At 34.4% G+C, this 24,936-nt stretch overlaps 1 protein-coding gene across 5 annotated transcripts in view; it reads left to right on the top strand.

Annotated features, from left to right (window-relative positions):
- The window catches only part of TANK (TRAF family member associated NFKB activator), a 74,248-nt gene that overhangs the window by 27,926 nt on the left and 21,386 nt on the right, over nucleotides 1-24,936 (top strand). For 4 of the 5 annotated variants that reach the window (XM_033112694.1, XM_033112696.1, XM_033112692.1 and 1 more), the window contains exons 2-4: nucleotides 4,397-4,544; nucleotides 17,897-18,008; nucleotides 19,120-19,238. In XM_033112694.1, the coding sequence (XP_032968585.1) occupies nucleotides 4,446-4,544; nucleotides 17,897-18,008; nucleotides 19,120-19,238 (330 nt within the window). In that variant the 5' untranslated portion in view covers nucleotides 4,397-4,445. The remainder of the gene's footprint in view (nucleotides 1-4,396; nucleotides 4,545-17,896; nucleotides 18,009-19,119; nucleotides 19,239-24,936) is intronic. The other variant, XM_033112695.1, reaches the window with a different exon arrangement.

Raw genomic sequence — 24,936 nt, 5'->3', positions numbered from 1 at the left:
GAAGATTGCCCTGGTTGGGGGGTGGGGGAGGCGAGCAGTGCTTTGCATTCTATCTCCCCAGCTACCTTTAATCTTTTCCTAGTGTGATGGAAGCAATCAGCAAACCAGACCCAGAAATAAATTACAGTGGAAGGCTTTCTTAAAAATACATTTAACAGAGTGAAACCTTAACTACAAGAGTATTTCCAAGGCAGACTTTGCTCAAGCTTGGACTTCCTGGTTTTGGAGAGTGAGAATGGGCATAAGATTTGGGTTTGAGCATGTTTACTATAAATAAAGTCATTTCCCTGGAGCCTGGCAAGTTTTGCAGAAGACATGCCAAAATGTAATTGAAATGTGACTGCCTCTCAAATTGTGAAATTAATTTTACACTTAACAAATGCTTTAAAAAATAGAGGAACAAGTGGCTTTAAGTTCAGGGTGTTAATATTTGAAATCTGTCCAATTTAATTAGCTGGGTCCCAGAGACTTTCGTTTTTCTCTGGTCAGTGTCACGGATCTAACACCCAATTCTCTTTTTGGTGGTGAGATAGGAATTGAATGTATTATTTATTTACTTCTATTGACCTGAATTATATCTCCCCAGCATACATTTTTATTTCAGGAAATACGATGCATCCATGTGGAATTTACTCTATAACTCTTCTTAGTGACATTTGTGTGATCTAATTCGAGGACCTGAAGTGAAGGCTTCACATAATTTACTTGCATATGATGCAGCTATTTTTAATTCTGCATTTACATTTTAAAAAACAAGAATGCACCTTATTGATGGAACAGACATGCATTTTCAGACTCACAGACTCAAGAACTGTAGAACAAAGAAGATTTTTAGAAATTGATTCCAATTTTTTTTTTTTTTTTTATATTGGAGAGAAAGAAACTTGGGTCCAAAAAGATTAGTGGCCCTGAACTAAGGTCACAGGATCAGATAGTGATAGAACAAAGCAAGAAACTAGATGGGTTCCCTAGTCAAGGCTCTTGTTTGTCCCAGATTTTAAAATATAGGTGAGATTTACATTGACAGTTGTCTTGACATGTGCAGCTTTTTAAGAGTGATAGATAACTTAGCTACTTAAAACCTCCAATTTCTACATTAGCATATCACTGTATATTATGGTACCTGTAGCTGCCCTTATTTTTCATTCCTTTTTTGTATACTTATTTTTAATCTTGTATGTAAGCCACCTTAAATCCTGCTTTGATTGATTTAGTATATAAATAAAGTACTTGAAGTGATACTTTGTATTAATGCTAATTACTTATGTTTCCAAAGTGTCTGTGGCATGTCAGAAATCCTGGCAATGTTAATTATTCTAACAGTATTTCATCTTTTCCATCTATCAGAGGTAGCAGTAGAAACAAACTTCCTAAACTGAAAAACTGGCTGATAGGATTGAAATATTACCTAAGTATTTAAAAGAGCACTGTGATTTATGGTCATCTAATTTTTGACAAGGGTGCCAAGGCCAGTCAGTGGGAAAAGAATAGCTTTTCAACAAATGGTGCCAGGACAGTTGGATAGCCACATGCAAAAGAATGAAGCTGGACCCCTACCTCCTACCATATACAAGTTGACTCAGTATGGATCAAAAATTGAAATGGAAAAGCTAAAATTATAAAATTCTTAAAAGGAAACGTAGGTGAAAATCTGTTTGACCTTGGAATAGACAATGGTTTCTTAGCTGTGACATGAAAAGCACAAGCAACAAAAGAAAAAATAGATCAATTGAATTACATCAAAATTGAAAACTTTGTGTGTCAAAGGGCACTATCAAGGAAATGAGAAGACAATCTACAGAATGGGAGGAAATGTTTGCAAATTTTATACACACATACACATATATCTTCTTGGAGAAGCGTCTAGTCAAGGCCTTTGCCCACTTTTTAATTGGGTTATTTGTCTTTGTAATGTTGAGTTGTAAGAGTTCTTCGTATATTATGGAAACTAGACACTTATCAGGTATAGTTTCCATAATATACGAAGAACTCTTACAACTCAACATTAGAAAGACAAATAACCCAATTAAAAAGTGGGCAAAGGACTTGACTAGACGCTTCTCCAAGGAGATATACAAGTGACCAGTAAACACTGGAAAGCTGGTTAACATCATTAAGGAAATGCAAATCAAAACTATAGTGAGGAACCACTTCACACCCACTAGGCTGCATATCATTTTCAAGTGGACAGTAAATGTTGATGAAGATGTGAAGAAATTGGAATTCTTGTACATTGCTAGTAGAAATATAAAATGGGACTTCTTTGACAGTTTTGGCAGTTCCTTAAAAAGTTAAACACAATTATTATACCATCTGACCCAGCAATTCTGCTCCTAGGTATATATCCAAGAGAATTTAAAACATATGTTCACACAAATACATCTATACAAATAGTGACTTTATTCCAAATAAGCAAAAAAGGGAAACACCCCAAATGTCCATTAACTGAGGACTAAGATAAACAAAACGTGGTATATCCACAATGAAATATTATTTAGGCATAAAAACAGTGAAGTGCTCTTACATGCTAGAACATGGATAAACCTTGGAAATTTTATGCTACTTGAAAATAGCCAGATACAAAGGTCGTATATTGTATGATTCCATTTGTGTGAAATGTCCAAAATAGGCAAATCCATAATGTTACGAAGCCGATAAGTGGTTGCCAGGGGATCGGGGGAGAGGGGAATTGGGACTAACTGCTGATAGGTACAAGTTTCTTTATGTGGTAATAAAAATGTTCTGGAATTAGATAATGGTGATGGTTGCACAACATAGTGAACAAACTAAAAACCACAAAGGTGTACACTTCAATATGGTGAATTTCATGTTATGTGAATTATATCTTAATGTAAAATACTAATATTTTGTACTAAATACTAATTATGTAATTATGTAAAAATACTAATTATGTAAAATACTAAAATTTTTTAAGAGCATTATGTACCCAAAGGTAAAATGGAAGACCTTATGAAAGATTAGAGACTGAGATTACGAAGGATTTCCAATCATAAAGAAACTAAATAATTTGGTACCCACCCCCCAAAAAAAAACCTGATATAGAACTGTCTATTCTGTGGCTTTCAGAAGATTAAGAGAAAGGTTCTGTGGTGTGATTTTTACAGCTGGACAGCAGGAATCAGTCATTAGATGACCCTCTGCTCAGAGCCCAGGAATGTTTAGAGATGTTATGTAAATTGAGATGATAAAACCAAATTACCTTCACTGAGTAAATCACCTATAGTTCAGAAACAACAGGGAGGTTGGAAAACTAATAGGGAATGGAGGTGGGACTTGAAGGGATGTGATTTTTCTTTTTTAATGTACAATCCAACAGCAGTTTTTCCTAGATTTTGTGCTAAAACAAGAGCATTTTCACACATCTTAATTGCTCTGCGATAACAGCATGAACTCCATCCACAAACATTTATTATCTATTTAATTTTCCTCTAATTTCAGTGTAGCAAGAATTCACCTTGTAAGTGGGAGTAACTGTCCATTTAGTAAAAATAAACCCTTTCCCACGTCACTAATCCTGTTGTACATTTCTAAAAGTATTAATAACAAATGGTCGTTTTTATTTCTCCATTTTTAGGTTGCACTTATAGATTACTATTTTAAAAGTAGCATCTTTATGAACTGGAACCCCACTTGCTTCTTAAACATTAAAAAGAATATTAAAAAATTATAGAGGACCGGCCGGGTAGCTCAGGCGGTTAGAGCTCCGTGCTCTTAACTCTGAAGGCTGCCAGTTCGATTCCCACATGGGCCTGTGGGCTCTCAACCACAAGGTTGCTAGTTCAATTCCTCGAGTCCCGCAAGGGGTGGTGGGCTCCGCCCCCTGCAACTAAGATTGAACACGGCTCCTTGAGCTGAGCTGCCACTGAGCTCCCAGATGGCTCAGTTGGTTGGAGCGCGTCCTCTCAACCACAAGGTTACCGGTTCGGTTGCCGGTTCGACTCCTGCAAGGGATGGTGGGCTGCGCCCCCTGCAACTAGCAACGGCAGCCTGACCTGGAGCTGAGCTGCGCCCTCCACAACTAAGACTGAAAGGACAACAACTTGAAGCTGAATGACACCCTCCACAACTAAGATTGAAAGGACAACAACTTGACTTGGAAAGAAAAAGGCCTGGAAGTACACACTGTTTCCCAATAAAAAAAAAAAAGAAAAAAGTCCTGTTACCCTTCCCCAATTAAAAAAAAAAAAAAATTATAGAAGTTAAGGTTTCACAGTCTTATTAGGATTTTAGATGAGACTTTTATGCCTTTATAAACCTTTATAGTATTTGGTGCTATAATATTCATAATAAACCATATAGAACTATCTTCAAGATGCATTTTAAAAAGGAGACTTATATAACTTAATAACTATATATTGTTCTGATTATTTTCCAGACCTGTCATTTACTCCATCCTTTATAGTGATGCTACAGGACGGAGAGGAATGGATAAAAACATGGGTGAGCAACTCAATAAAGCTTACGAAGCCTTCCGACAGGCATGCATGGATAGAGATTCTGCAATAAAAGAACTGCAACAAAAGGTATGTGTGTTTTGTTGTGAAAGTTATTTATCCTGCTAAATGGAATTGGAGAGTTTTTCGCAACTCAAAAAAGACTATATTGTGAGAAACTGCCTTGAAGAACTATAATTTACTGAAACATGAGGATGTGTTAATGGATAAAATTTGAGATTTTTATTTGTTGTCTTTTTTAAAAACGTTGAGACCTGTGGGAAGAGTTCATTTTAGGGTGATTGTGTTAAGGAAAGATGACAAATGTTATCTTTCATAAATAATTTTTAAATAAAATGACAAACTGAAAGGTAGAAGTATCACTGTCTTCTACCTCTAGAAGTATCAGCTAGTTTTATTTTGGGGGTTTTTACATTGTTTTTTGGCTGGCAGGAAGATAGTACAAATTTTAAAATACCTAGAACTAAATTTGTTAATTAATTTATAATAGTCTTCCATTTTCTAACCATAACAGTTAAAAATAGACTATTTCAGTGAAATCTTTAATGACTTACCAGAAGTTTTAGCTTTTTAAAATTATGCCTGTACACATTGTACCATAAGGTGGTCCTATGGTTCCAAAAGAACTGTAGTGCAGTCCAGGAAAAGAAGCTGTGGAGGTAGATTAGAACCCTGGTCATGATTAGTATGACTAAGTAGTCTGTACTATATTCTTATTCAATCAAAATTTACTGAAGGATTAGTACATGCTTTAGAAAAGTCTTCCTGATAATGGGATAGAAGACAGGAGAGAGAACAATTGTGGAATTCAGCTCAGCAAACATATATTGATGCTAAGCAATGTTCTAAGATCCAGGAATGGAAAAATCAGTGGCAACCATCAAGTTGCACTTTAATATATGTATTAATAATAATTATATACAAATATCTATTGTATACATATATTAAATATATATCTACCTATTATACTAATATTTTTAAAAGAATAAAATGAATGGCAGTCATTTCAAACAATCAAAATAAGGCCAAATTAAGTATTAGGGATGAAATAGGGAAGAGATTTAAGATTTATTTAGGAGATAGAATGGAAAGCAGGTGGCAACTGAATGGAGGCCACTTCTGAGGGTGGCAGCATAGATGCGAGGACGATACCCAAGTGTCTGGAATAGAAGACTGGATTACTGGCGGTGCTGATGACTGAAACCAGGAATGGAGAAAAGGTGCAGATTTGGGGATAAGGAAAGAAGGTGAGCAGTTAGGTATTAGTTATTAGGTTTGGTTATCTGTGGGACATGCAGGTGAAAATATCCAATGGATGGTTGCAAATATGGATCCAGCAGCCAATGTAGAGTTCTGAATTGCAAATTGTAGGTACAGATTATAGAACAACAAATTTTATTACAGCTTGAATATGGATAACATTTCTGGGTTACAGTGTATAGGGTAAAGAAATAATTGGAGGACAAAAGGGTAAGAGGAAGGAAATAAGGTCGACCAGTGGTCACTGAAGATTCAGAAATAGGTTAAGAAATTTATGAACAAGAGGAGAAACACCTATTGCTCTGAGACTGCAGGGAACAAGATGGAAAATAGCTACAACTGAAGATAAGTTTGCAGATAGGAGGTGGTGCTGGCCAGAAGTTAGAAGGGTTATCATGTGTCACTTATATGTAAAATATAAAAAAGTCAAATCTGTAAAAAAAGTTAAATGGTGGCAACCAGGGCTTGATGGTGTTTAAGGGTACACATTTGTAGTAAATAAGTACAAACAAGTAGTAAATAAGCCATAGGGATCTAAGGCAGAATATACTGAATATAGACAATGATACTGTGCTATAATTCTGTACTGTGATAAATAGCCCTGCAACAGTAATGATATTACAATATATAAATGTATCAAAGTAACACACCATACACCTTAAACTTTCAAAACGGTACATGCCAGATTTATTCAGTAAATTCATCTGAGCCTGCAGTGAGTCGTAATCTTTTTGCTGGTGGAGGGTCTTGCCTCAGTGTTGATGAAAATGCAGTTATCTACGAAGTGTAATAAAATGAAGTGCAATAAAACAAGGTATGCCTGTAGTATAATGAAATAAGAGTTCTAACATTGGGTTTTATACTTGGATCTTATTCATTATATTTTTTAAATTCACTTTTCTTCTAAAACATTTTTGTGGGAATACATTTGTATTTCCTTTTGACGTTTCTTGGGATTTTATTTTATGGAACATTTATTGTTTTTGAAATTACAGAATCACATGTACCAAGTGTAAATCACTAATCTGTCCTCATATGTCTACTCCCAGAAATGAGGTAGAACTTTGCAATAAAGCAAGCTAGGTATTTCTTACTTAGAATCTTTAATAATAAGATGAGATGTACAAGTTCTCAAATTTCTAGTATGAGGATAAGAAGAGCAAAGGCTCTGAAGTCACAACTGAGTTTCTAAATACGATTTCTGCCATTTCCAAGATCGTCAGCCTGGATGACTGGAAGGCTGATGATGCAACCACAGAAATATAGCAAATGCTGATTCTGGGAAAGGAAGTTATTATTTGATTTGATTTGGATATTTTGAGTTCAAGTGATAGAAAATTGGCCAGGGGAAGATGATCAGCAGGCACTTGAAATGTGGATCTTTGGAAATAAGGTACCAGTTGGGGGTTCTTTGTAGAGATGATATTTGAAGTAATAGGAGAAGGAGGTACCAAGGGAAAAGAGAACAGAGTAAGAGGAGAAGCAAGAGGACAACCTTGGAGAAGTCACCTGTCATTCTGATGACTGAAAAGGCCCCAAAGGATGTGCTGTGAATAAGCCTAGTTGCCTAACATTATACTTAAAGAATTGGTCTGTCAAGTGACATCAGTAAGAGGGCAGACGAGGAAGTTCCAGGCCCTCATTATTCCACAAAAATGCCAAGCTATAGACGGACTGAAATACATTGATAGGAGCTCTGGAAATCAGTCAGTGATCTAGAACCACCAAGTGAACAGCTAGTCAAGAAAAAGCCATATTCAAAACAGTAGGACACTTCAGGAGGGCAGTCGGTGACCACAGGATGGCCACGGGTTTGAAAATTAATCTGGGGAACGTAATTTGGTGGTTACCAGAAGGTAAAGGGGTTGGGGGGTGGGGGATGAGGGTGAGGGGGATCAAATGTATGGTGATGGAAGGGGAGCTGACTCTGGGTGGTGAACACACAGTGTGATTTATGGATGATGTGATACAGAATTGCACACCTGAAATCTATGTAATTTTACTAACAATTGTCACCCCAATAAATTAAAAATAAATTAAAAAAAAAAAAAAAAACAGTAGGACATTTCATGGCGTTTCTACTCTCCCCTGACCCCTACCCTAGTGTGTGTTGGTGCAGTTGGGAGAAAGCAGCCCGATTCCTGGGAATTGGCACATAATTAGGGTCTCAGGCTGGCAGCAGTAGAAGGCAGTGGCGGGTATCATAACGCATGGAAACTGCAAGAGGACTGCAGTCAACATGTGGGCACAAGAGATTGCAGGAAGAGGAATACAAGAAGATATCTAAGGCCCCGAGAAGAAGCTGAGATAAGACTCTGGGAAACTAAGACACTTCCAAGCAGCCAGGAAAATCAGGGAGAAAAATAAAAAGCACATACACGCACAGGCCCAAACAGGGTACACACCTAGAAAATACCTGAGAAGACCTTTACCTTGGGTTAGTTTCAAGGCTGAAGAGCCTACTAATTAGTGAAGATTTTCCATACCAGGCTATAAAGTCTGAGAGAGGTGGCTGTTTATTCAAATGCCCAGTTTCAACAAATCACAAGGCATACAAAGCAATAGGGAAATGTGGCCCTTTCAGAGGAACAAAATAAATTTCCAGAAATAGTTCCTGAAGAAACACATGCATCAGACTTACTAGAGAAAGACTTTTAAAACAGCTGTTGTAAATATGCTCAAAGAGCTAAAGGAAAACACAAAAAACTAAAGAAAGTCAGGAAAGCAATAATATGAACAAAATAAGAATAACAACGTTAAAAATTTTTTTTAAAAAGAACCAAACAGAAATTCTGTACCTGAAAAAGACAATAAATAAATTTAAAATTTCACTATAGGGGTTCAGGAGCCAACTTGAAACATACAGGACTTCCAGGACTATGTTGAATAGAAGTGGTGAAAGGGGGCATTCTTGTCCTGTTCCTGATCTTAGAGGAAATGCTTTCAGTCTTTCACAGGGGACTATTATGTCAGCTGTGGATTTTCCACATAGGACTTTTATTATGTTGCAATTGTTTCCTTGTATTCCTAGTTTGTTGACTGTTTTTATCATAAAAGGGTGTTGAATTTTATCAAATGCTTCTTCTGCATCAATTGAGATGATCATGTGGTCGCCCCTACTTCATTCTGTTCCCACACTCTTCATTCTGTGAAAGTGGTATTACATTGACTGGTTTTGTATGTTGAACCATCCTTGCATTGCAGGAATAAATCTGACTTGGTCATGGTGTGCAATGCTTGTAACGTGCTGCTGAATTTGTTTTGCTAGTATTTTGTTGAGGATTTTTACATCAATATTTATAAGGGATATCAGTCTAGTTTTCTTTTCCTGTAGTATTTTTGTCGTGGCTTTGGTATCAGCATAACACTGGCCTCACAGAATTACTTAGAAAGTGTTCGGTCATGATCAATTTTTTTGGAAGGATGTGAGAAAGATTGGTGTTAACTACTGTTTGAATGTTTGGTAGAATTCACTAATGAAGCCACTGGGTTCTGCGTTTTCTTTGTTAAGAACTTTTTGATTACTGTTTCAATCTCTACTACCGTGTTTCCCCGAAAATAAGACGTAGCCAGACTATCAGCTCAAATGCGTCTTTTGGAGCAAAAATTAATATAAGACCCAGTCTTATATTACATTACATTAGACCCGGTCTTATATTAAAATAAGACCCAGTCGTATATTAATTTTTGCTCCAAAACACGCATTACAGCTGATGGTCCGACTAGGTTTTATTTTCTGGGAAACACAGTAAGTACAGGTCTATACAAATTTTCTATTTCTTCATGGCTCAGTCTTGATAGGTTGTGTGTTTCTAGGAATACATCCATTTTATGAAGGTAATCCAATTTGTTGGTATGCAATTGTTTTTAGTATTTTCATAACTCTTTATTTCTGCTAATATGGTGGTAATGTCACCTCTTTCAGTTCTGATTTTAGGGATCTGAGACTTTTATTTTCTTAGCCAATTTAGCTAAAAGTATGTCAATTTTGTTGATCTTTTTGAAGAACTCTTGGTTTTGTTGACTTTATTAGTTTTCTATTCTCTATTTTGTTTATCATTGCTCTAATCTTTACTATATCCTTTCTGTTAGCTTTGAGGTTAGTTTGTTCTTCCTTTTCTAGTTTCTAAAGGTGAAATGTTAGGTTATTGATTTGAGTTTTTTTTACTATAAGCATTTATAGCTAAAAGTATCCCACTTAGCACTGCTTTCAATGCGTCCCCTAAGTTTTGTTGTGTTTTCATTTTCCTTTGTCTCCAAGATATTTTCTAATTTCCCTTGTGATTTCTTCTTTGACCCATTGGTTACTTAAGAGTGTGTTAATTTCCACATATCTGTGAATTTTCCAGTTTCCTTTCTGCTATTGGTTTCTAGTTTCATCTCCTTGTGATTAGAAAAGATATTTTGTATGATTTCAGTCATTTCAGGTGCTGTGCTGTATAAATTACTGTTTCTTGTACTGATAAGAAAGGTGAAGGATACAGAATATTTATAACCATCCCATTTATTAAGCAGAGAGCCTTTTGACTAACCAGTGAGTCTAAGGTAAAGGCCTCAAATAACACTAAATTGAGGGGCGGCTGCATGGCTCAGTTGGTTTGAGCGTGAGCTCTGAACAGCAGGGTTGCTGGTTCGATTCCCACATGGGCCAGTGAGCTGCGCCCTCCACAACTTGATTGAAGACAATGAGCTGCTGCTGAACTGCCTGAGGGTTGGCTGGATGGCTCAGTTGGTTAGAGCACAAGCTCTTAACAACAAGGTTGCCGGTTCAGTTCCCGCATCGGGTGGCGGGCTGCACCCCCTGCAACTAAAGGTTGAAAACGGCAACTGGACTTGGAGCTGAGCTGTGCCCTCCACAACTAGATTGAAGGACAATGACTTGGAGCTGATGGGCCCTGGAGAAACACACTGTAGTGTGCCCCGATATTCCCCAATAAAATTTTTTAAAAATAAGAAAAAAGACTAAATTTGACTGTGCTCTGTCTTTTTATAATAAATTACAGATCCAAACCTTTTTCTGACAATAAATGTAAAGCCATAAGGACTGTCTTGTCAGATTGTTTTTTTTCTAGAGCTAATCTTGACCCATCTGAAATGTAAACTCTCAGCCTGAAGGCTTATGTTACCTCTAAAACCTTGTAAAACATGTTTTAAAGGATTGCATGAAGGCATAAAATGCCATTATTGTATATACTATTTTTTTTTAATTCCTTTATTTTTACTTAAGATGTAAATGGCCTTATTATTGTTTACCTCCCTTTTTTTCCTTTCTTTGTTCCCCAAAACATATATCTCTGTGGTGAGAATAGAGCAGTTCACTCTGGTTTTTTCCTACTAAAACTACTCTTATTAGAATAAAGATGCTTCTAATCGAAGGCTTATTTCTTCTGTTGTACTTGTTAGTACTTTGCCATTGACTCATTTTCCACCTATCAGAATTTGGAATGATTGTATCCTTTGTTCCAGGTTTTTATTTCCAGAAATATGTCCTGTCAGAACTTTTAGACAGGTATGCTAGGTTCAAGAAGATCCATTAATAATTAGGAATATTTAAATTCTGATATTTATTCAAAACTATTTTGAGCACCTATTGAATATATTGTATCAGGAACTGCTCTAAGTACTGGGTCTACAATGATAAGCAACTATGCTCCCTGCTTCGTGGAACAGTAGCACAGTCTAGTAAAGCAGAGACTAGTCAAACAATCTCATAAATAAGTTTCAAAGTCTGATAAGTATCAGGAAAAAAAGGTAAACTGCTATTAGAATGTCTGTTAGGCACTTGACCTAATCTGAAGGTGAGAGAGAATAATCTTTATGAAGTGATTTTTGAAAGACCTGGGTTGGGACTTTCTGGGTACAAGGGCCTGTGTTATAAAGACCCATTGGCCTAAAAGAATTGAAAGTATAAGTGAAATAGTGCAATGAGAAAAGTCAGGAGCAAGACTATATAGGGTCTTAAAGGCCATATTGAGAATTTTTGGTTCTTTAAGAGCACTGGCAAGCAATTTAAAGTTTTTTGTGGGAAGGGGTGGGAAGAAAGTGGTTGTTATGATTAGATTTGCATTTTGCACGGAACTCAATAACTAGAGAGTAGAGAATGGATTGGTAGATTTAAAGAGAACAGTTAGGCTATTGCAGTAGTTTATTAAGGTTGTGATGGCTTGAATTGTGATGACTACATTGGAGATGAAAAAGTAGACAGGTTTAAGATACCTAAGATTAAAATTGACACTTGCTAATGGATTGGCTATAGAACAAGTAGATGTCAATTATGATTATAGCTTTCTGGATAGGTAGTGGTGCCATATACTGAGAGAAGGAATACTAGCAAAGGACCCAGTTTTGCATCGAGCAGAGCAAGAAATGGCATAGTTGGAGGGAAGAGATCATCAGTTTTGAAGAAGTAAAATTTGAAGTACTTTCCAGTAGTACTTGGCTGCATAGATCCAGAGCTTAGAGGAAACGTCTGGGCTAGAAGGAGAAATTTGAGAGTCTGGCATATAACCAGCCACCAGGGATGAGAATGCCTAAGGGGAACACATGGAGCAAAAGGACGACCTTTGTAGAGCTAGATACACTCAGATGATATGCCTTAGTGGTTATTTAGGGGTTTGGGCTTTGTAGTCAAAGCCTGGATTCAACTCCCACCTCTACCTCTGTGTGCCTCAGAGTGTCATCTATAACCTCAGAAGGTTAGTGTAAAGATTAAATGAGATAAAATAAACTCTCTGATTTTGGTGCATAAGTATTCAGTGAAATAATCATGTGATGATAATGTGTTGTTGAATAATTGGGTTACAGAACAGATACAGAAGAGTTCGCAGTTTTTAGAAGTAACATGTACATTTACACAGTTCTGAAAGGGCACATACCGAAGTATAAGAGCCAGAAGCATCTTTATTTCATTCCTGCTGAGGAATGGAAGTTAAAGTAAAGGAAGAGACTGTCACTTTTTACTTTGTACGTATCTGGATTTTTATTGTGGTGGTGATGGTGGACATTTTGTTATTCTTTGCCTTTTTTCAATAAATGTGCTACTTTTGTAATTTTTAACAGCCATTAATTATTTTGACCTTGTTTTTCTTAGACTTTATAAACATTCTTTGTAAACTTTGAACAACCAGGGTTTTTGTTTTTTTTGCTTGACAGAATGTTTTTATTCATTGGAGATACCACAATGATTTCTCAAAAAGAAACTTCTGAGTCCTAGGTTACAATGAACTATTAATAGAAGAAAGACTGAGAAATCGGGCTTAGAGCAGGGGGTGGTTGTGTGGTACGTCTGGTGACAAATTGCTCAATGGTATTCAGAGCTTTGGTTAATGGATGTGTACACTACCTGCTATGGTTCTATAAGACCTGGTCTTATTTTCTGGGAAACACGGTAGTAGATGTTATGTAGATATCTTGATCATTATTAAAGGAAGGGTACTAACATTTGCAAAGAGTTTATTATGTACCAGATAATTTATACATGCAATCTCCTTCAATCCTTCACTTAAATATTATTTTCATTTCAAAGAGAAAGAAACCAAGGCTTACAGAGACTAATTGAATTAGGACCAAAACACAAGATTGTAAAACAAAAATAGTTTCTCTTAGTTTACCACTTGACATACTGCGAAATCGGTGGCAGCCCTGTCACCTACTAATAGATAATCAGATTGATAATCTGATCTGTCAAATTGGAGACCTCCTAGATAAGTCTTGGTATTGGGAGGGTGAGGGAGGGTAGGACTTATAACCTAGTTATAAGCAAACTCAGCAGAAAATGGTTGAAGCATGAGCTGTGTAAACCAGGATCTCTGAGTTGCTAAGCCTATACATCCTCATTTTTTTAACTTAAAATTGAAGTTGATGTTTAGTTTACCAGAGTGTCAAAACATTATTTTGTGTCTAAAGTGCTATGTATTGGGACAATTAATATTTAATAATCTTCCTTCATGAACTGTGGAGCTCCTATTGAGAACATTTGTGGTAGCCAAGCAAATTCTTCAAGAAAGCTTTTGTTTTCATATTAATCTTGGCACAGTTTGAAAGGTTTTTAAATTGAGACTTTTTTTTAATCCATTCAACACTTATTAAATTCTTATTCTTTTTATACTTAGAGGAAAACAATGGTATTTTTCAGAATATTGAGGTTAATTCTTGAGGATGAGAAGAGATAAGAGTTAATGTTTGATCTATTTTAAAGTATTATAGATGACTTAAAGACACTTAAACTTTTTTTCTCCCCATCTAGGAAATAAGTGCTTTGGAAATACGAAAAAGGAGAATTTTCAGTGTCAACAATAGGAAAAAAATTCAATTTATAAAGCTCTGTTTTAATATTTATGAAACTCACGAAAACTTGAGCATCTGTATGTCCAAAATTATAAAGAATATGCTACCTTAGTTTTGAAGAGGGATAGAAATTTTGCCTGGATAAAGATAAAGGGACATTACTTAAGCTTTTGCTTGATTTATGATAGTCGAGAGGATGTATGGCCAGCAATTTTAAATAAATTTAAGATGTGTACTATATGATCACCATTGTTTTAAGTTTTGCTTCTGAAGACTAAGAAAGAATACAAAGTACATTATGGCGCAAGTACCTAAGTACCTGTTTTACCTCTTTAGATGCTGGTGGACCACTTGTTTTGCTAGTCGTTAGAATTGGAAGGAGTGTCAAATACACAGAAGCCAGAGTCATCTTGGCCAGATGGTGTTTGATACAGATGGATGGTTAGTTGTCATGCAGATCTCTTAGTTGGTAACTTGTTGCTGCCATCTGACTCAAAGAATCATTCACACACACTGGCTGTCAAAAGCATCTTCTCTTCTGTCTGTTTTAGCTGTCATGTCTGTGCTCTGTACAGAAGTGTTGACAAGACATTGCTGTTGTACATTTTCAATGTGGTTGTTAGTGATTTTCTGTTTTGTGGGGTCTTTGATAGTGCTGAAATTTACTTGCTTTGTAACTGTTTTTTAAAAAATACTGTGACTGTGCAGTAATTATCTGACCTTTTAAATGGACTTTTCAGGTTATAAATTTATTCAGATCTGTTCAGTGAACAAAATCATTTAATGAAAAAAAAACACTTCTTATTTCTTTTAGTTTCCAAATACAGCAAATAAACTAAATTCTACTGGTTATTTCCCAATTTATATATCCTTTGGACTTTCCCTCTCATAGCCTGTGGTCAAAATCTTTATATTATTTTCTCAAATTAGTACCCTTTTTTTTGATGGTATAAGCTTCCCTTTCCCCCCCCCCAAAAAAAAAACTTAAAACATTGCCTATCTTTTGCATCCATTTTTTCTTTTTTTTTTTAATTAAAGTTTATTGGGGTGACAGTTGTTAGTAAAGTTACATAGATTTCAGGTGTGCAATTCTGTATCACATCATCTATATGTCACACTGTGTGCTCACCACCCAGAGTCAGTTCTCCTTCCATCACCATATATTGGATCCCCTTTACCCTCATCTACCTTCCCCCTCCCCCCTTATCCTCTGGTAACCACTAAACTATTGTCTGTCTATGAGTTTTTGTTTCTTCATTTGTTTGTCTTGTTCTTTTGTTGTTTTCAGATTTACATACCACATATCAGTAAAATCATATGGTTCCTGACTTACCCAAAAAATCTGAAAACATTTTGCTTCTTGTTTTTCTTTTTTTTGCGTCCATTTTTTCAAACTTAACTTCCTTTTGTCTTATTCACGCACTGACCTTGTCTCCATTTTTCCTGTTTCCCTTATAGAAATATAAGCAAAGCCTTTTCTCCATTCCTTCAGGTCACTTCTGAAGGCATATCTATTTCTATGATATTTCTTTATCAACTTAAAGTAGTTTATGTATTCAAGTAATGTGCCAGACACTCTGCTATATTCTGGAGATATCAGAAAACAGTCTCTACCCTTGAGGAGGTCATAGTTTAAAGGGAATCAGATATATAGACAATTAGAATATTATAATTTCTATAATGTCAGTATGTGGAAAGAGCAGTGAAAGAACATGGACCATTGCTATTCTAGTTCCTTGCTATACTTTGAAAGTATTAGTTTTTAAGTTATTACAAAATTTGCTTGAGTTTATAAAGTACTTTATTAAGTGGTTTAAGAAATGGTTCAAAACTTCAACTTGAAATTGTTGATCTATTGATTTTTCTAAGGTAATGAGGATATTTTCAGCATTGTTGATTTATTATGTTACATGCAGATGTGCTGAAGTGTGATTTTAAGCCAGAAACTAGATGACAATTACTTGGCAGAGGTTTTCTGAGTTGGTTCCAAAAGAAAAGACAGGTCATTTGGTTTTCATTAATGTGGGGAAAAAATATATAGTAGATGGAGAATGAGGCTTGAGTAAGTTACACATTTATTCTGGGCGTGTCTCTAACTTGCTAGGTTTTTTGGTACTGGTTACTTAGTGTCTGAATAGCAGTAAAGAATGGGCATTTACTGGTCAATGTTTGTGAAGAGCTTTGAGTTCCTTGGAGAAAGTTCTGAATACAGAGACATAGATAGAGAAGTCTGTAACATCGACTTGTTTGCTCATTCCTCAGCCCCGGTGGCTCTGTGTAGCCCAGGTGAATTTAAGGTATTACAGAATTTGCTGTAGACGTTTGAATCCTTCTTTCAGTCAACCTACCCACTCTTTCTAGGGCCTTGAATGTAAATTTATGTAGGAATAAGACATCACATTCTGGGAAAATTGGCCTTAGACTGAATTTTGGTATCTTAAGATTTAGTTCTGATACTCACAGTTATAGGACATATGGTCCAAACAGACTCACAAGACTTACTCTTCTATTCGTAATAATAAAACTTACTTGGATTTTTTTTTAACTTGGATTCTTTATTTCCTTTAATTTTTAAAAATGTCTTTTCAATAAGCGTGTACTGACTGCCTCCTATGTATAAGTGACTTTGCAGAGCTCTCTGGGAATATCAAGTTATATAAGACTACACTCAGGCAACATGCAAAGATGGCATATCACTTGAGTTATTTATCAGTTCTGTCAGTTATCATGTTTGAAGGGGATTATAAAATTTCAACTTTTATTTGGGAAGATGTGGTATTTTGCTTTAATTTCTTAAGCTAATTTATTTTGGGAATCTAGGAACGACTGTGTAATTTATAAAGAACTTTAGACTTACTGGCCTTTGAAATAGATCTTTAGACTTAATGGTCTAAAGGTCTATAAAACTTTAGACTTACTGGTCTCGGAAATAGAGCTTTACTGATTTTGAACTTTGATTATGAATCAGTTCACAATCAAATATTTAGTATCTACTGAAGTACATGCTGAGATTATTAGGACTCCATTTCATATTTCAAGAAATTTACAATTTAATCGTTTATTTATTTGTTCCTTCAGTGAAAGAAATTGGTTAAAAATCCTCTTATTTTTTGGTAATATATTTGTAAAACTTTGTACTAATTTGATAACTAATGTAACATGTTCAAATTTGCTTTTATGTTTACTCTAATGCAAACTGTGTCTTCTTTCATTACTTAATTCTCACAGGCATTGCTATAATAGCAAGATGAATGGATTAAAAATATAAGAGAAATTGTGGTATTTAAGATATCTGCTAAAGATTAATCATGCATTCTCTTGACTTCTTAAACTTTTCTTAGAAAAGTTGAAGATCAATATGATTTTATAATTTGTACATGTCCCTTTAGTTTTCATAGTATCTTAATTATAGCCACACTTCCTTTTTGGTTTTGTCCTCTAAAATAATTCAAAAGTGTATTTAATAAAAAGACATGAAATCTTACCTTTTTTAAAGTTAGTGGGATATTTTTATAGAATAACTTAATATAGCATTCATTTTATCATTCAAGCCTTTTTTTCTTGTTATTAAGGATTAACTTCTAAATTACAATTTGTGTCCTAACTGCAGAACCAAGAAACCATATGTTGATCTCTTAACTGAAATTTTCTTTAAGATTTTTAAAATTTTACAGTGTTTCAAGTATTTTGAATCCACAGATGTTAGTAATGATTATAAATACATTGCTGGAGCCAGTTTTTAGCTCACAAATAAATGTTCAACACCTGGGAAATAGTGATATGGGCAACTCCTATGTACACATAATTATTAATAAGACAGTAAATGTATGTACAGATATTTCAGTAAATATCAAACTAACTGGTTTTTATATCAGCAGACTGAGAACTATGAGCAGAGAATACGTGAGCAACAGGAACAGCTGTCACTTCAACAAACTATTATTGACAAGCTAAAATCACAGTTACTTCTTGTGAATTCCAGTCGAGGTATGTTCATGCTGATTTTTTATGTATTTCTTGAACCACGTATAGAAAAGAAAGGTGGAAGTCAGGTTTTTCTATTTTATTACTCCTTTGTTTTTCATTAGTTCTGATATTTTAATAACGGTGATGCAGTTACATATTATGTTTATTTAAGCAATGAATTTTGCGGGATATGGGAAAATGGACATTCACATATCCTATATGGTGGAACTCTAAATTGATAAAACTTCCTAGAAGACAATTTATCAATAAATAACAAAAGCTTTTTAAAATGTCAGTGCCTTTTAAACCAAAAGTGTAAGTTCTAGGAATATAAAAAATATTTGTTCAAGTCCTCGAAGATATGTATGCAAGCATGCTCATCACAGCATAACTCTAATAATGACAAACTAGAAATAAAGAAATGTCCAACAGTTAAATTACAGTCATCCATATAAAGAATAGCTATGTAGCCAAGAAAAGTGATGATAATACATTAAACTTACATGACATATAATATATAGCAAAATAAGCAAAACAGGATACAAAAATAAATATTTTATTTTATTTATGCAACAAAATGATTTTTGTGTGATATGTGCAGGGGAAAAAAAAAACCCTGATAAAATATAAACCAAAATGTTAATAGGAATAACTGACAGGTGATAAAAATTATAGATAGCCTTTTGTTGTTGTTCTGTTTGGCATGTATGCTTTTTAAAATTTTTCTGTAATCATGGAGTAGTTATGCAAATGATTATCTTAAACAAGAAATGCATACTTGAAAATATGACTTATATAAAAGTTTAATAGCTATTACTGATGGTTCAGCTGCAAAGAGCATAATTCTAGTTTTCTAAATTCTACAGGTTTTATACACCACTGATTTTGGTAGAGTAAGGGTTTTGTATGTTTAGTGGGAACGAAAAAAACAAATATGAAGCAAATATGCCAAAATCTAAATGGGTAAATCTAAATTGTCAAAGTAATTATTTTCTGAAGAATTTTTAAAAATTCATAGTTTAAAATCTCTGCTCTTTAACATTAGGGGTATGGATTTATATTCTTTTTCTTTTCCAGGTAGTATCAGAAACAAGGGTTTCCTACTTATGTCCAAGAGGGTTTTGTTTTACAGATAACAGTTATGGCTGTGTTCCCCTGCTTGAAGACAGTGAAGCAAGGAAGAATAATTTGACTCTTGACCAGCCACATGATAAAGTAAAATCAGGAATACCAAGAGAAAAAGAATCAAAGGTAGACTGCTCTGCTGGCTTATTCCCTAAAGGAAATGAGAAATCAGGTTGCACAGACTTCCTGGATGATTTCGTCAGTATTTTATAATAACTTGGGTGGGCAGAAACGGGGGAGAGAGTGGACAAGGTTCTCTTCCACACTAATATTGCTTCTGCAAAAAGCAACATTCAAATGTCGATACATAACACGTCTTCCTCATTTTCCTGCAGTGGATCCACCACTAGAAGTCTAAACAGAAGTTTTGTATATACAGTTAAATGACTTGCATGTTCCTAAATAGAAGCAATATTTTCAAGTAAAAGAAAGGCTTGGGTTTCATATTTTCTAGTATTTTCTTTTCTGTATCACAGGCATTTAACAAAGAAATAAAAGATTTAACAAAGAAATAAAAGATTAAGTTAAGGTAGATAGTAAGATCCAGATAATTCTGGATTAGGAAAGAGCATTCTAGAGTTTTCCTCAATTGCCTGTGCTTAAGTTAAAAAAAAAAATCCACCTAACCAACTGATGCAAAAGTCTTCACTGAAGCAATATAAAAAGGAACATTCCATATCTGCAAGAAGACAAGTATTATAAAAGAATATTCATGCTACATTGGTTAGAAACAACCTAAACATCCATCGATAGCAGAATGGTACAGCTTACAATAAAACATTTTAGAAAAATTAAAATAAACTAAACATATATTAATATTCTTAGATTCAAAAGATATGTTGAGTAAAAAATGGAAATTACAAAAATGACAAAATGGGAATGATTTATATAAATTTTTAGATGTATAAAACATGAATTTTTATAAAAACATAAATATGTCGTAAAGTATAAAAACGTGGATAGGAAGGGTATACACACCTTTAGAAAAATGATCACCTCTACAGTTGGAGAGAGAAGAGACTGTGATTCTGAGAAAAGAGCAAATTGGCAAAATATTAACACTTTTTAAAGCAGGGTAGTGGTTATATAGATGTATATTATTCCCCATGTTTTTTTGAATTATTTAAATTTATGTTTAAAAAGGGATTTTTTATTAAATTTATTGGGGTGACATTGGTGAGTAAAATTACGTAGGTTTCAAGTGTACATTTCTGTGATACATCACCATATACAGAGCGTGCCAAAAAAATGTATACACATTTTAAGAAAGGAAAAAACTATTAATTGTAATACTTGGTATATACCGATAACAAAAGATGAATACAAGTTACGTTTGACTTCTGCAGTTACAAGAGGTGCTCAAAGTGGTTACTATCGGCGTCCAGACACTTCTGAATATGGCGAACTACTGCTTGAGTATAGATGACATGTCTTAAAATGTGTATACATTTTTTTGGCATCCCCTGTATTGGGTCCCCTAAAAAGGAATTCTTTAAATGAGATGACTTGGGTTTCAGTGGGTTTTATCTCCCAGTTCATAGTTTTTAATTCAGAATTATTGTTTTATCTAAAAATGCTGATAAACACAAGAGACCATGGTGCTGGAATACGTTCAGGTTTATTTTGCAAGAGACGAAATTCAGAAACAATGATTCTGACTTTTAGAATACAGTTTCTTTATTGGGTCTATTATAGTACATTACAAAATCACTGACCTCTTGTAAAATCCTGACAGAAATTTAGTGCTTAAGTAAACAATAATTACATTCCCTTTTTCTGTTTAAAGGATGTCTAAATGTCATTATTTACTATTAATTTTTAATCAAAATTCTTATATTCCAGTTATAACATTTCTTTGAAGATAATAAAACATATCCGGTTCAAAATATATAGACAGTATTTTTGAAAATAGCAGTCATGGTTAGAACAAAAAGGATGATGTGAAAGACTTTTAAGATATGTTAATAATTTAGTTTATTTTATATTTGGATAATTGTCATTATTTGTGAAAGTTTTAGAGTTGTTTTTCAGTCAGTAAGTGTTCAAAGGAACTCCTCAACAGAATTATTTTTTTAATTACATTTGTTTTAATTTTGTAGGATGTCTTTTATCTATAAAATATATATTTGGATATCTAGGCTGAAATTAAGTAGAAGTAACAGGAATAATGTCAGAGATAGCTTATTTCCAAGAATTACTGATGTTACATCAATTTTAGCTTCATTTGTGGACGGACAATAAGAGGAAAAATGATAGAGCTCTTCGTAAGAACTGAGTCTGAATTTAGTGAGTTCTCTTAATTATCTTTACTAATAGAGGAAAGATTTATGTGACAGCCACATATATAATACTTTTAATAACTCATCAACTCAGTCTTCTAAAAATAAACTGTCTTGAATTTTAGCTTTTTCATCTTCCTTTATATATCCAGAACCAAAGTGCCAGTGAGCACCAGATATATAAGGGATTAAAGAGAAAGGGAAATATATTCTTAAAAAGGATAAGGTGAATTATTGAGTATTTGAGAGTTGGCTGTATATTCGTTGTAAAATATTAAGCCTGATTTAGAAAAATATTGCCCAATCAAGTACTGAAATTAAAATATTTTCCATTGGCCTATGTTGATCTATACTTACTGAGTTATAATTAAATTTGCTCTTAGGTAATACAAGTAAAATCCTTTTCTAAAGACCTTTGAATGATTTAGATATATTAGGGTTTTCTGAGATGAAAAAAATTCTATGTTAGTTGATTTCAATTTTGTAAAAGTGTGTATCTATGATACAAGAACTAGAAGGCAGAGTACAGAAATGGCTAAGATAATTGTATATTTTTTTTTCTATTTTCAGTATATTTTTATATTATTAGTCTTCTCAAAAATGACTTGATTTCTAGAAATCACATTCCCAATCAGTTATCCGAGCCTCTGTAATGAATTAGGAAATTAATAGAAATGCTTTGAACCAGTAACAGAAGGAAGCTAGTACCAACCACCCACGGTCCTTTCCTCCTTCTGTTTGGTGGGTGGTTTGAGGGTTTGTTTTCTTTAGACTGTTTATTTTGCTTAGGACTTGGTTAAACTATTTGAGAGGGAAAAGACCCATGGACATTTTGGCAAATGGCAACCATGGCTGCCTTGGAGAATGAGACAGTAGAGGAAAGAGGGTTTGTTGAGGGGAAAGAGGCCCTTTTAGAAAATTTTATTTGAAAACATGGAATTCATAGTTCAGCCTCTGTTCATGCTAATCCTACACAAACAGCCTGCAGAATCTTTTGAGTTCTAAAAGGACATCCAGAAGTCAAGACAGAGCCCGTATCGTTGGATGACCTTCAGTACTCTGCTTACAGTTTAGAGACATTAGAGAAGTACTCAGTTCAGTTGGAGAAACAAAGATTTGGAGACTCAAAGCAGTTAGCAAGCATTATAAGACAATGTGAAGTCCAAGTTAATATGACAAAATGAAATCCTAATTATAATTTATGGTGCAAATAAAACATATAGGACCTTATTTTAAAAATAACAATTCCCAGTGAGCTCAAGGTAGGCTTGAGCAGGAGCTCAGCATTTAGTTCAAGTAGGGAAAAGAAAACAGATTCTTACTTGTACGTATCTTGCTGTGCATAGATACATAAACTTAAATTGTCTACAAGATTTTAATGGAGAAAGAATAATTCCTAGACAGGAACCAGAATTATTCCAGGCCACTTTGGAGAGCATTATGTAAACTGAAAGCTAAAACTGAGGAGTATGAAATTACTATAATCTTTTTTAAGTGACATAATCATGGCTTCAGAAGAGAGAGTGTTCCCTCCCTTTTTTTACTTTATGCTAGTCCTTCAGGGAGAGGCATTTACCAGCGGTGTGTTCTCATTATTATGTACGAGTTCCAGCAGACAATGTATGAACTTTAACCCTGTTCTGCTTTCCGGCCTTCTGTAGCTTATAAAATAACAGAAGTCTAGGTCTTGGATGGTATCCCCATCCTTGAACTGTTCATACGTCATGTACTCTAGACTTCGGGTGAAGCTTCCTCTTAGGGGTCCTCATCTAGTTTTAGGCCCTCATGGCTTCTCTCAACACTAGATAGTTTCTCAATTGCGAGTCTCTTAAACAGTATTCATGTGTTTGTTAAATTGCTGTATATCGTCTAGGTATCTGGTTTCATATATATTATAAAGCCTTAAAACAGAGGATCGTATACAGGTTATATGGTAAATATGTCTTTCGTCGTTTGAACAAAAGTTAGAAATTAGACGGTTGGTGAAGATATGTAATTACCAAGTAATTTTTGTGGAAAGTCAAATCTGGTTTACGTTATCTAAACACAGTACATTTTCTAAGAGAGGAAATTGAAATAAATGTGACTGTTTATGTTCATTACTCAACTTTGTAAAAAAAAAAAAATTGCCCCTATATTCCTTTAATGCTTAATTCCTTCTTTTCATCATCTTTTATTAGGTAGAAATGGTGACTGTGCCCACTATACATTGGCACATGTTAACCTATGCTAGGGCTTACAGAAGATCGGAGAAGGGGTGTGTGTGTGTGTGTGTGTGTGTGTGTGTGTGTGTGTGTGTGTGTGTGTGTGTGTGTGTGTGTGTCACTTTGCCTTCTTCAGTCAGAGCAAATGTCCCATTCCCCCTGGTTTTATTTCTAGAGAATGGATCAAATATACCTTCTTTTTGTATGTAACAGTTCTATATTATTCCTCTTTGGAGACTAGTCTTTGTAGACTCTCTAGTAGAATAATTAGAAGGAAAAAAATATCTTCAACCAGTTCATTAATTAAAGTTCAGAGTTTTTTGCAAAGTGTCATAATAAATGTATCACAAACTCTAAGAAAAAATATATTGATATCCAAAGCATTTTGATATTTACATTGAAATTTCTGTTGCAGAAATTTTGTTTCTGAATCTGAATTATTAATTCATCCTAACCCTTTCCTGTTCTGTGTCTCTTGCTTTTTAATTCAATACATCATATTAAGGGTTTGCTTTGTCATAATACTGGAATAATTTGGGGCGGGGGGAGGAAAATGAGAAGTAGCATGTCACTTTTTAAGATCTTTTCCCTGGCTTCTAAGCAAATTTGAGTATCTCTAGTGTGGCTTTTTTCCCTTTATTTCCCAACTCTTCTTTCTCACATTTCCCATTTTTCTTTTTTCTACTCTTCTCTAGAACTTGCAAAACAGAGCTTGTATATTTTATTTAGCTCTTATTTCTCTTGACCAAGGCATAGGAGGCTATTCTCTCAACCTCAATAAGTTGACTAGCCATCCAAAACCATCCAATGTAGTTCTCTTATTAGTATATTGTAATCTGTCATCCTAAAAGTTTTCAAAATCTATTTTGAAGATACTTGTTTTTCAGTATTACAAAATGTGGGTGGTTTTTTTGTTTTTTGTTTTTTTGGTTGTTGTTGAATTATATGAAGAAAATCCAGCTTCACACAGATATGTAGTTGAGAAAGGAAAGAGTATTTTAATAACCTTTTTAGAAATTGTGGATATTTTTCTTTGATACTACACCAACACTCAAGAGTAGTTATTTTTCTTGATACTACACCAAAACTAAGAAGTAGTAGCTTAAGTGTTACCTGCAGTATAAAAGCTGAAACTAATGAACTGTCTGCTGCATTAAAAGCCATTGATCTGTCTGGTACTTTGAATCTATCTTTTTCCTCTACATAATTTTGTAGCATCATGAATTGTTCCTTTGGAAAATAGTGGTTCACTGATCTATGCAGGTCTTCCACATATTGAGTTAGTTCATCATATATTTTTTAATCACATTTAACACCATTACTGATCTTAGTAGAAAAGTC

The sequence above is a fragment of the Rhinolophus ferrumequinum genome, chromosome 8, assembly GCF_004115265.2.
Source record: "Rhinolophus ferrumequinum isolate MPI-CBG mRhiFer1 chromosome 8, mRhiFer1_v1.p, whole genome shotgun sequence".
Classification (NCBI taxonomy): domain Eukaryota; kingdom Metazoa; phylum Chordata; class Mammalia; order Chiroptera; family Rhinolophidae; genus Rhinolophus; species Rhinolophus ferrumequinum.
The sequence above is the reverse complement of the archived record's forward strand: the minus strand, read 5'-3'. Positions and strand labels throughout refer to the sequence as shown.